General features: G+C 53.0%; 3 protein-coding genes across 3 annotated transcripts; 2 read left to right on the forward strand and 1 right to left on the reverse strand.

The window, feature by feature from the left end:
* Positions 1-838: 838 nt before the first annotated feature.
* On the forward strand, positions 839-3040 carry SNOG_07392 (hypothetical protein; the record flags this gene model as incomplete). Its single annotated transcript, XM_001797676.1, has 4 exons — positions 839-1351; positions 1390-1480; positions 1883-2098; positions 2149-3040. The coding sequence occupies 4 exons, from the start codon at positions 839-841 to the stop codon at positions 2811-2813; spliced, it is 1485 nt and encodes a 494-aa protein (XP_001797728.1). The 3' UTR covers positions 2814-3040.
* A 1494-nt stretch (positions 3041-4534) lies between these two features.
* On the forward strand, positions 4535-7916 carry SNOG_07393 (hypothetical protein; the record flags this gene model as incomplete). The annotated part of the gene is made up of 2 exons (XM_001797677.1): positions 4535-7835; positions 7891-7916. 2 exons carry the CDS (start codon positions 4535-4537, stop codon positions 7914-7916), a joined length of 3327 nt encoding a protein of 1108 aa, XP_001797729.1.
* A 278-nt stretch (positions 7917-8194) lies between these two features.
* SNOG_07395 (hypothetical protein) lies at positions 8195-11927 on the reverse strand (the record flags this gene model as incomplete). The annotated part of the gene is made up of 4 exons (XM_001797678.1): positions 8195-8752; positions 8798-9274; positions 9506-10150; positions 10899-11927. 4 exons carry the CDS (start codon positions 11925-11927, stop codon positions 8195-8197), a joined length of 2709 nt encoding a protein of 902 aa, XP_001797730.1.
* Between the last annotated feature and the right edge of the window lie 177 nt (positions 11928-12104).

Consider the following 12104-nt stretch of genomic DNA (forward strand, 5'->3'; position numbering starts at 1 on the left):
ACGTCACGGCGGTACCATGTCTATCCCGTAGCCTAGCGGGAAGATCCGGAAGGTGCACGCATTTCGATCTACATACTGACGAGCCTTACATAATCAGGAGCAAGTTACTACTTTTCCTCCAATTCCTTGACTGTCGAAGTATACCAGATCCTCGTGGATCGCGGATGGAGACGGTGTGCATTCCAGCCACTTCATCCATGGATGCAGCTGCTGATTAGGACTCAGGTCTGGTACCATCTTCTACAAACCTGATGTGCTTCGACATTGCTGTCCACACTACACTATACGGTAGTGACAAGCCATATGTGCTAGTTGTGACAATCGTGACTGATTCCATGTAGTTTGCCGGCCGCATCGTTCAAGCCGTCGAAAGACCAGCGAAGAACAGTCAACAAGTGGAACGACCATGTTCTAGGCGAAGAATATAAAACGGCCGCTGCGAAGCTCTATCCTGTCTCTAAGCAGTGCGTGCAACAAGCATTGATCATGTCGTGCATGCTGACACGACTGCAGAGACAAGGCTCGACTCAAAAACACCTTCGACTTTGTCCAGGAGATCCAAAGGAGTGACTACGACAATGTCAAGCGGCCGCCGGAACCCGCCCACCGCTTCGAGGTAACACTCGAACCAGCTGGCTTCACTGCAGAGAAGTACGATCTATTCCGCGACTACCAGCAGAACGTGCACAAGGAAAAGCCCTCGGAGATCTCTCAATCCGGGTTCAAGCGCTTCCTGTGCGATTCGCCACTGCCAAAGTCCTCGAGAGATGTAAACGGCAAGGAGCAGCTTCTTGGTTCTTACCACCAATGCTATCGTCTGGACGGCCGACTCATCGCAATGGGCGTGCTAGATCTGCTGCCGCACTGTGTAAGCGGCGTGTACTTTCTCTACCATTCAGATTTTGAGCAGTGGCACTTTGGGAAACTGAGTGCTTTGCGGGAAGCAGCACTTGCCCTTGAAGGTGGATACCAGTACTACTATATGGGCTACTATATCCACTCCTGCACCAAGATGAAGTACAAGGGTGACTATAGTCCGCAATACGTCCTCGATCCGGAGTCGTACGAGTGGCACCCGCTTGAAGGCGAGCTGCGAAGTCTTCTTGACCAGAAGCGATACGTATCCTTGTCAAGAGAACGTAGACGGCAGGAAGCCGGCCAAAAGGACGATGAAGACAAACTCGAAGACTATCCCTTGCCGACTGCAGCGGAAGGCGGGAAGGCAGTGTCTGCTGGAATGTCTCTCTTCGAATTGAAGGTGCCAGGACTCATGACACCTGAAGAGATTGAAGAGCAATTAGATCTTGGAACAATTCCCATAAAGATTGGTGGCCGCATGGCAGAAGCACAGGTAGGCGCTAACGATCACACAAATCGACCATCAACAAGACTAACATGGCGAAGGACTTGGTCTCATGGGATAGCAGCAAATTGACAGACTCACGCACTGCAAAGGGCATCATTGGCGAACTCATTGCCTGTATGGGGCCTGAAGCTGCATGGCAAATAGTCGTGGAGCTTGGTCGATAGCTCGTCATATCCCGGAGTCCCTTGGCAGAGACCAAATCGAATAATGTTACTATGATTCTATTATTGCGCCCATGAGTTAGTGCACGTGCAAATGATTGCTGTAGCCGTAGTGAAGGCAACCCATCCTAGCCAATCAGCGACATGGACACTACCGAGGCGCCGGTCGCTGCCAGATCGTACAAACTTCCAAAATCGCCAGAGAGCTGCACACGACAAACATCACCAGGACATAGCAACATGTCTACAATCACGCTTGTCGTGCGCCCTCGCGGTATGCCTCATCTACCTTAGACCAACAATGCATTTGAGACACGTTTTGTTGGAATTGAAATATGCTGACATCCCACTTCAGGCCGCCCGATCAGGAACCTCCCAGAGTCCATCGATGTGAGCCCCGATGCTTCCGCAGCAGAAATCTATAAGGAGATTGCCAAAGCCTCCAAGTTCGACATCCATCGCCTGAGGGTCACGAAGGGTAGCGACGGCGCGGCAATCCCCAATGGGTCCGATGTGAAGGTCCACGACACAGGTGTCCGCAACAAGAGTGCCATAGATGTCAAGGATTTGGGCACGCTCTTCGCTCCTCATCATCCATACCATATCTAACATGCTCCACAGGTCCCCAGATCTCCTGGCAGACCGTCTTCATCGTCGAGTATCTCGGCCCCCTCCTGATCCACCCGCTCATGTACCTCGCCCGCCCCATCCTCTACAACACCCACGGCGCCCCCGCATCCTCTCTGCAGCGCCTCACGCTCCTAATGTGCGTCATCCACTTTGCAAAGCGCGAGTACGAAACCCTCTTCGTCCACCGCTTCAGCAGCGCCACAATGCCCATCCGCAACATCTACAAGAACTCAGGCTACTACTGGATCTTCTCGGGCCTGAACCTGGCCTACTGGACATACGGGCCCAACAGCCCTGCCGCTCAGCCTTCAAACGCGCTGATCACATACCTCGGTGTCACGCTGTTTGCGATCGGTGAAGTTGCGAATTACATCACGCATACCACATTGCGAGACTTGCGCAGGCCAGGCACTACCGAGCGCGGCATTCCGCAGGGCTTGGGATTCAATCTGGTCACCTGCCCGAACTACATGTTCGAAGCGATTGCGTGGATTGGTGTTGCGCTGGTCAACTGGAGCTTGAGCACGGTTGTGTTCATCATCTTTGCTGTGGGCCAGATGGGCGTCTGGGCGTGGAAGAAGGAGAGGAGATACCGTAAGGAATTCGGAGACAAGTACAAGAGGAAGAGGTATGCGATCTTGCCGGGTATCTGGTAAGCTCCTCGGTGACCGAGGAGAGAGGGGAGTGAAGGGCGAGTGTGACAACAGGGTCACTGTGGCGCGATGATGAAGGACGATCACATGCGAAGGACGATGATCGACGTCTATGGCTTGTACGGATTCGCGACGGGTGATGTAAGGCTGCGGCGCGCATTGATCAGATAGGACATTTTTTGGGGCCGAAGCCCTCCATACAGCAATACCAGCATATACCTAATATCCAACTATGGTTGCAAGGCGCTATCTACTCGCCGAGGTCTCACGCCTCGTGCAAGGCTGAGTCAATCCAAGACGGCTTGATGGGGCGGAAACCCAATCAATCGATTTAGTTGCTGATGAGTTATCGATTTATGTATAAGGTCATGGTACCTGTGATGATGGACCGGTGTACAGAGATGTAAGCGCCACGCGGCTGGCAATGTCTTGTGCACGTTGACCACATGATGAACGTTTCGCCCGTCAGCTAGGAAGTAACGGAACGTTGCCAAAAGTATGCAACGAGGACAGCACTCAGGTACCCCCCCTGATCACCGGTTGTACAATGGCCATAAGCGTGCACGCGGCGCGTCACCTCGAGTCCTTGCTCGACGGCAGGTCGCACATGATGATATCGGATAAGACGCATTTGGCCTCTATGGAATATTGCCAAAAGTGTACACGATTACGAGGAAAATAAGCGCCACGCGCTTATTATCAAGGACAGCGGAATGGCTGCCTGCCATCTCGATGGGTATCTCCACGCAAAAGAAGTACCCACAACGTCTCATAGAAACAGAACATCGCCAGAGAACAATCTGTATCCACATATCGGAGCTTATCACTCGCAAGGCTATGTGTGTTTGACGGTTGGAAGCGGGCGGGGAGCGGGCGGGCTGCCTGCGAACCTGCATGGAACGCTGAAATGCCTACACCACCACACACACATCCATCGTCCTCCTTGCTTTGCCCGCCCTCAATATCTGGCCAGCGCGACATGATCAGCCGTCTGCTGGCTTCGATCAGCAGTCGCTGCCTTGTTGCAGGCACGGCGAACTGCCTTTGCGAGCTGCCCATTCGCGCACTGCGCTGCAGCAGTCGTTCGCTTGGGCGGTCAGCGCGCGGGCCCGTTCCCGCATGCAGCCTATCAAAGCGCAGGCATTATGATGGACTGAACTCGGCAGTGCGGATATTCAGCTATGAAGGGTGTTCAGCTATGAAGGGTGTTCAGCCGCAGGGTGGTGGGACGAGACGAGGCTGACGCCTTGGGGCCAGAATGGGCGGGAGAGGTATAAGACAGTTGCTCATCCGGTGAGAGATGGGATGAGAGCAGCTATTGAAATTCTTACTTTGCTATTTGCAGCGTCGTATTGGATTTTAGCGTGTTGTTTGGAGCTGCGAGCGGACCCCGCTACTGTACATCATTGTTGGTTGCTAGAACTGAAGGTGCCATCTAGCGACATTTCGATTCGACTTGTTGGTTCGACAGGGAAGCTGTATATATACGATTGGGAAACGTAACGGCTCGAGTCTTGGGGACAGATGTAAGTCGACCATATACCTACTATTGTCACATAAGCTACGGAGACTATGTTCCTGTCTCTCGCATAGCGTGTCTCCATACGAGTGCGGTTTTGCAATTTCAAAGAACACAAGATAGTCCTGAGAAATGGCTTGTAACATTTCAAACCTCATCATCATTCGATGCACCAATCTAATCAACTTGTAGCATCGAATTCATAATGGCGTCCGACGCAAAAGCTGCATGGGATAGCCATGTCGACACAAGGACTGGAATTACACCACCAAAGCCAGATGAGCCGTCTGAGCTTGCGAAATTGAGAGCCTCTGTGGGAAGCAAGTTCGGAGCATTTGCGGCTCTCATGGGAGCTGCAGCAGCGCCGGTACCACAGACTGGAGATGGCTCCAAGCTTGCAGAAGAGGACCCAACTGTGCTCAAAAAGATAGAAGGTATCATGCGCGACATGTCCCACCTCCGAATTGAGAACATGCAGACTCTCCTGGAAGCCCAGAAGCACAAAATGACCGGAGAGCTGATGGACGACAAGACTTACTTCATGGAAGGACTAATCCGAACTGCTGCTGCGTTACCGGATGGCTCAAAAACTAGAGACACTGTTACCCATAGTTTCCTGGAGCAATTGTGGAATGATCTAGAGCATCCACCTCAATCTTACCTTGGAGCGAAGTACCAGTATAGGTCGGCTGATGGCTCGAACAACAGCTTGAAACATCCCCAGCTCGGTGCGGCAGGAACACCATATGCGCGCACCGTCAAGCCCTCGATGATGCAGACTCCTGCGCGACCAGATCCTGGCGTTGTGTTCGATAGCATCATGACGAGAAAGCATGCCGAGCTGCACCCAAACAGAATCTCAAGTATGCTTTTCTATCTGGCCTCCATCATCATACACGACTGCTTCAGGACCAGCCATGAAGACTACTCCGTCTCGATGACATCGTCATATCTGGATCTTTCGCCTCTGTATGGCAGCAATCAAGCAGAGCAGGACCAGATGAGAACGATGATAGACGGAAAGATCAAGCCAGATTGTTTCTCCGAATCTCGTCTGCTGTTCTTCCCACCTGGAGTCGGCGCGCTGCTGATCATGTTCAACCGTTTCCACAACTATGTAGTGGAGAACCTCGCACTTGTCAATGAGCAGAACCGCTTCCCGAAGCCTGCTGCAGAGGCGCCAAAGTCTACTGGTGATGAGGAAAAGGATGAGGCAGCCAAGGCCAAGTACGAAAAGTCCAAGGTAAAGTACGACAACGATTTGTTCCAGACTGGACGTCTCATCACGTGCGGTCTCTACGTCAACATCATCCTCATCGACTACGTCCGCACTATTCTGGACCTCAACCGCACAGACAGCAACTGGCAGCTCAATCCTCGTGCTGAGATGGAGAACGTCGAGCTCGGTGTCGGTAACCAGGTTTCTGCAGAGTTCAACCTCGTCTACAGGTGGCACTCGACAGTATCTGACCGTGACGAAAAGTGGACTCAGGAGATGTGGGACGGCCTCTTTGGTGAAGGCCGAGATCCAAAGACTGTCGGAAAGTGGGAGTTTCTCCAGCGTTTGAACGATGTGTACAAGACAACCGATCCAGACCCGTCGAAACGAAAGTTTGCCGGGCTGGCACGCAATCAGGATGGCACTTTGCCAGATCAAGAACTCGTCGACATGCTCGTATCTAGTATTGAAGACTGTGCCAACTCTTTTGGACCGAACAGGGTGCCGTCAGTGTTCCGCGCCATCGAGGTCCTTGGTATCGAACAAGCGCGAAGCTGGAATCTGGGCTCTTTGAATGAGTTCCGAAAACACTTCGATCTTGAGCCTCACAAGACTTTCGAAGACATTACCAGTGATAAGTATGTTCAAGAACAGCTCAAGCACCTCTACGACCATCCGGACAAGGTCGAAATCTACCCCGGTATCGTAGTGGAAGATGCGAAGAAGCCCATGGCACCTGGCTCTGGTCTTTGCCCTGGATACACGACATCGCGCGCTGTACTGTCAGATGCCGTTGCTCTTGTCCGTGGCGATCGCTTTTACACCAAGGACTACAACCCCAGCACACTCACGAACTGGGGCTATCGTTGTGTGGATAGCGATACTGACATCGACAATGGCTGCGTCTTCTACAAGCTCTTCCTCCGAGCTTTCCCCAACCATTTCAAACAGAACAGCGTATATGCCCACTATCCGCTCACCATTCCATCCGCCATGCAAGAAGCTCTCAAGGATTTGAAGAAGGACAAGCTATACGACTTCTCGAAGCCGACGCCAGCAAGTACTCTGCATGTCGTCAAAGAATACAAACTCGCCACACAGATCTTGCTAGACCAATCCACCTTCAAGGTAGCCTGGGGCAAAGCAATGGAATTCATAATGGGCCCATTCGGCAAAGAGTTCTCGCTCGCCGGCGACACCCCAACCAACACTGCGTCGCGCGAGATGATGTCCAAAGCTCTATACGTAAAAGACTGGGAGAAAGACGTGCGAGCATTCTACACCTCCAAGACCAAAGAACTCCTGCAAGAAAAATCCGCACACATTGCAGACTTCAACCAAGTCGACATCATCCGCGATGTCGGCAATCTCGCCCACGTCCACTTCTGCGCGGAGCTCTTCATGCTCCCGCTCAAAACCGACGAGCGCCCGCACGGCATCTTCACCGAGTCGGAGCTCTACCTGATCCTGTCCAGCGTGTTTGCGCTCATCTTCTTCGACGTCGACCCCGCGGGCTCGTTTCCGCTGCACGTCAAGGCGCGCAAGGCCACGCAAGTCCTCGGGTCGGTCATCGAGAAGAACGTCGAGGCCATCGCGCACGGCGGCCTGCTGCACGCCGTCACAAAGGCCATCTGGCCCGAGCAAGGCGGGCTGCAGAACTACGGCATCCACATGATCCAGCGGCTCCTGCAGACGGGCATGCCCGCGCCGCAGCTCGTCTGGGGCCATATCTTCGGCACCGCGGGCGCCATGGTCGCGAACCAGGGGCAGTTGTTTGCGCAGACGCTCGAGTACTACATCCTAGGCGAAGGCAAGGCGCACTGGGCTAGTATCCAGGCGCTCGCGCACGACGAGAGCGAGAGCGCGTTTGCAAAACTGATGCATTACGCCATGGAGGGCGGGCGCTTGAATGGCGAAACGGCCGTCATGCGAGACGTCGCGCAAGACTCGACGACGACGACGATTAGGGCTGGCGACAGGGTTTTTGTAGACCTCCGTGCTGCGTCGCATGATCCGAATGTCTTCCCCAACCCGGACTCCGTCGACATCACACGCCCGCTCGACGCGTACATTCATCTGGGCTTCGGCCCGCACCAGTGCCTTGGGCTGCCGATGGTGCGCGTCATAATGACTGCGATGCTCAAGGAGGTCGCGAAGTTGAAGAATCTCCGGCCCGCGCCGGGGCCGCAGGGGAAGATACATAAAGTAGAGAAGGGCGTGGGCGAAGAATATCCGTATCATGCATACTTGACGGAGATGCAGGATATGTACTTTCCGTTCCCTTGTTGTAAGTTCTGAAATCCGCAGTGAGTTAGGGAGATATGCTAACTTGATTGTTGTAGCGCTGAAGCTTGTTTGGGACGACTAAAGTGAAGGGTGCAGTTCGGACACGGTCTTTTCAGTAAGCGTATGCCAACGTTCTGGAGACTGTGTTGGTCGTTTCGGTAGAGTATATTTATTTCTTGTCTAATCACTGATATTGTGACCAGTAAATAACGTCGTTTCCTTACATCATATCATCACCAACGTTATTTCTTTTGCAGAAGAATGCAGTCAACAACGTTTTCTCCTTGTCGATAAATCTACCAAAGTTCTTCCTATCTATAGCTCTACAATCAACGTTACACATTTGACCTCGTCTCCACACTAATACGACCGCTTCATTGGCGGCACATTCTGACACTCGGCCTCATCCAACGTGCCCATCACCACGCCTCTCGTGCCCCAATCCACCTTGTCCCCGACGTTCTTCTGCCACGTCAGACTATGCTTCATCCACTCCTTGTCGTCCCTTTCTTTATAATCATCGCGCGCATGTGCGCCTCTACTCTCCGTCCGCGTGAGAGCGGCTTTACTCGTCTGAACCGCATTTGTCAATAGATTGCGCAACTCCAGGGTCTCGATGAGATCCGAATTCCAGATGAGCGAGCGGTCGGTGACGCGCAGATCTGTACTGAAATCATTTTCAATGTCGCGGAGCTGCTGATGGCCTTCTGAAAGGGAGTCCTGCGTGCGGAAGACGGCGGTGGTTTTCTGCATGGTGCGTTGCATGGAGTCGCGGAGGGAGGAAGTAGGTGTGTTTCCTGAAGAGTTGAGGAAGGAGTCGATTTCGGAGATGGAGTCGAGGCCGATGTTTTCGGGCGCGCTGTGGTGTGCGGCCGAGGGGGCGTGGTTGGAGGAGATGTGGTGGGCGGATGCTCGACCCTGGATGTGTTAGTATTGAGGTGGTCGAGGGGATTAAGGACTTACAAATACTACAATGTCAAGCAGAGAGTTGGCGCCTAGTCTGTTTGCGCCATGCACACTTACGCAGGCTGCCTCGCCTGCTGCATACAGGCCGTCTACTACGTGATCTTTTCCGTCTCTTACATCTAGAACTTGTCCGTGGTAGTTTGTCGGAATTCCACCCATGCAGTAGTGGACTGTTGGTAAGACCGGAATTGGCTCCTTCGTGATGTCGATGCCCGCAAAAATGCCTGCTGTTTCGGAGATACCCGGTAGACGTTCCATGATGATCTCCTTGGGTAGATGCGACAGCTGCAGATGGATGTGGTCCTTGTTCGGTCCGCAACCTCGTCCCTCGATGATCTCAAGATTCATTGATCTACTTACGACGTCTCGTGATGCGAGGTCTTTTGCCGTTGGTGCATATCGCTCCATGAATCTTTCGCCTTCGCCATTGATCAAGTAGCCGCCTTCACCACGTGCGCCCTCGGTGATCAGTACCTATCCGGTTTGTTAGTTTTGCTTCGGTTATGGATATTCGTGGAGATATTGAACATACGCCAGCGCCATAGATTCCAGACGGATGAAATTGTACAAACTCCATATCTTGCAATGGCAACCCTGCTCTTGACACCATTGCACTACCATCTCCTGTACTTGTGTGGGCGCTAGTAGCACTGAAATATGCTCGTCCATAGCCTGATATCGTCAGCACAAGTCAACTTCTCTCGCCCAACGTTTCAAGTACTCACCACCAGTCGCCAAAATCGTATTCTTCGCGAACATCCTATGACACGTTCCGTCCTCCATGTTCATCGCCGTGACCCCTACGCACTTGCCCTCACTCATCATCAAATCCAGGGCGAACCATTCTATGAAGAATTGCACTCCCTCTTTCAAGCTCTGCCCATATAGCGTATGCAGCATGGCATGTCCCGTTCGATCCGCGGCACACGCTGTACGATAAGCCTGTCCTCCCTTTCCATACTTCAACGACTGTCCGCCCAAGGCCCTTTGGTATATCGTGCCATCGCTCGTGCGGGAGAATGGCATGCCGTAATTTTCGAGCTCGACAACGGCGGGAACAGCTTCCCGGGTCATGTAGTGTATGGCATCCTGGTCCCCAAGCCAGTCGGAGCCTTTGACGGTGTCGTACATGTGCCAGCGCCAATCGTCTTCAGTCATGTTACCGAGGGCAGCGTTGATGCCACCTTGGGCTGCGACGGTGTGGGAGCGCGTAGGAAAAAGTTTGGATACGCAGGCTGTTTTGAGACCCGCTTCTGTCAGGCCTACGGCTGCGCGTAGACCTGCACCGCCGGCGCCGACGACGATTGCACTGGGTGTGTTAGTCGAGATGAAGTTGGAATTCGCCATGACCTACTCGTAGTGGTGATCAATCACAGTCAGGCCTTTGACGGATTGAGCGTTTACTGTGGCAAAGGTCCGGTGCTGTTTGTTAGATCGCCGTAGGAACTGGCTACGAGCACCGAACTGCTGGCGTTGGACTGCCCGCGCAAAAGCACGCATCATGAAGGCAGAAGTGGAGGAGAGGACATCGAAAAAATGCAATTGGATTGTATGTACATGTATACCGGCAGAGCCATGGGGAATCTGTAGGATGGTGGCGCTAGCTTAGCTGTTCGTCTGTATGCCCCTCTCATCCATCCCTCGGTTGTATCAGTTGGAGCTGCAGGATCCTGGGGTAGACGCCTCTGTCAATATGTCGGCCCGGTAAGCATCTGAGCTCCGAAATCTGGTGAGAATGCCTGTCCACAACTCGGACGAAGCCACTAGTCATCGTGTGATCCGCTGACACATGCAAGGACGGTTGGTGTTGAGTGTTGTGGGTAAGGTCGAAAGTTGGGGAAGCCGTCAAACTTCCCACGTTCGCTCGAGTCGCTTATTGCCGAAGCGCGGAGATAACAGTCCGCCAATCAGAATTTGGTCATATCAAGCATCAAATAACCGAAAACGTTAGCTCGGTTATATGGGTATGTATCATCACACGTCGTGGCCAGTGTACTAAAACATTGTCGGGAATGACATTACCTAGGTACACGGTGCATTCTTGCACACGAGAGACCACAAGCCCAGCTCCGCGGCGAGTTGCCAATCAACTCGACACTGCAAGAAGCTCAAGGTAGTGGCCGACCACGTCCGTGACCTGCTCTTCATGACTTAGGTACTTGAGACCAAGAGCCTTCTCCGAAGCAGAGGCGTCAATCTTCTGCGGCACAGACAGGATCGTGCCGTTGTTCTTGAGAGTCCCAGCCTTAACTGCCTCCGGGAAATAGCGCGCCACAAAATCAAGAGACTCCTCCCAACGAGTACCCTTGAGCCCTCCAGAGAAGAGAAGGTAGCCTTGATTGCCTCCGACCTTGAGGTTCAGGCTCTTGACGTGGGCCAGGGAGACATCGCGAACATGGACGGAGGCGCCAGGGGTGTAGCTCAACTCTGCACCGGTCACTGGCCCAAGGACCATTCTGTTTGTGCCTCGCAGGGCGTCCTGTGCGTCGGTCACTAGTTCGTCTCTGCCGATGACGAAGCCAGGGAAGATGTTGACGATGTCGAAAGAGATGGAAGCCTTCTCTTGCTCCAGCCACTTCTCACTCTCGTTGAGTGCAGCGATCTTGCTGGCACAGTACGCTTCGAACGTATTGTCATAAGGCTCCTGCAGGAGCGGCGTTCGGGACTTTTCATTGTAAGGCATGCCCTCGGTTTTGCCAGAAGTAAAGTCCTTGTAGGATATGATGGCGACGACGGAGGAGGTGATGACGACGCGCTTGATCGTACCGGCCTTCTTAGCTGCCTCTAGGATGTTGAGTGTACCTTTGACCGCCGGATCAATCAGAGTGGTCTGGTACGACTCGCCCTCCTTGTGAGTATCTGGGATCGGAGACGCCACATGGATCACAAGGGTAGCTCCCTTGATGGCCTCGTCGTATGCACCTTCGACCAGAAGATCTGGGACAATAGCAAATTCGAGCTTCTTTCCAGGGTTGAGCTTCTTAATGGCAGGGATCGAGAGGATGCGGTCTTTTTTTGCGTGACTGCGAACGGCGGCGCAGATAGAGTACCCGGCTTGAAGAGCGTCGATGATAACTCGGCTACCGATGTGACCTGAGCCACCGGTGACGAAGACGAGCTCGGACATTCTTGAATTAGTTTGGAGTTCTTATAGAAGTGAGGAGGACTATGGTTGTTGATAATGAGGTTGTTTTATACTAAGAAGATGCGATATTGATGGGAACTGTTATTATAGTGACGTTGTTACAGTCGCTAGCGATTGCGGCCCACCCCATCACACTAGCTGCAACATGTCCTGCTCAAC

Source organism: Parastagonospora nodorum, assembly GCF_000146915.1.
Source record: "Parastagonospora nodorum SN15 chromosome Unknown scaffold_11, whole genome shotgun sequence".
NCBI classification, from domain to species: domain Eukaryota; kingdom Fungi; phylum Ascomycota; class Dothideomycetes; order Pleosporales; family Phaeosphaeriaceae; genus Parastagonospora; species Parastagonospora nodorum.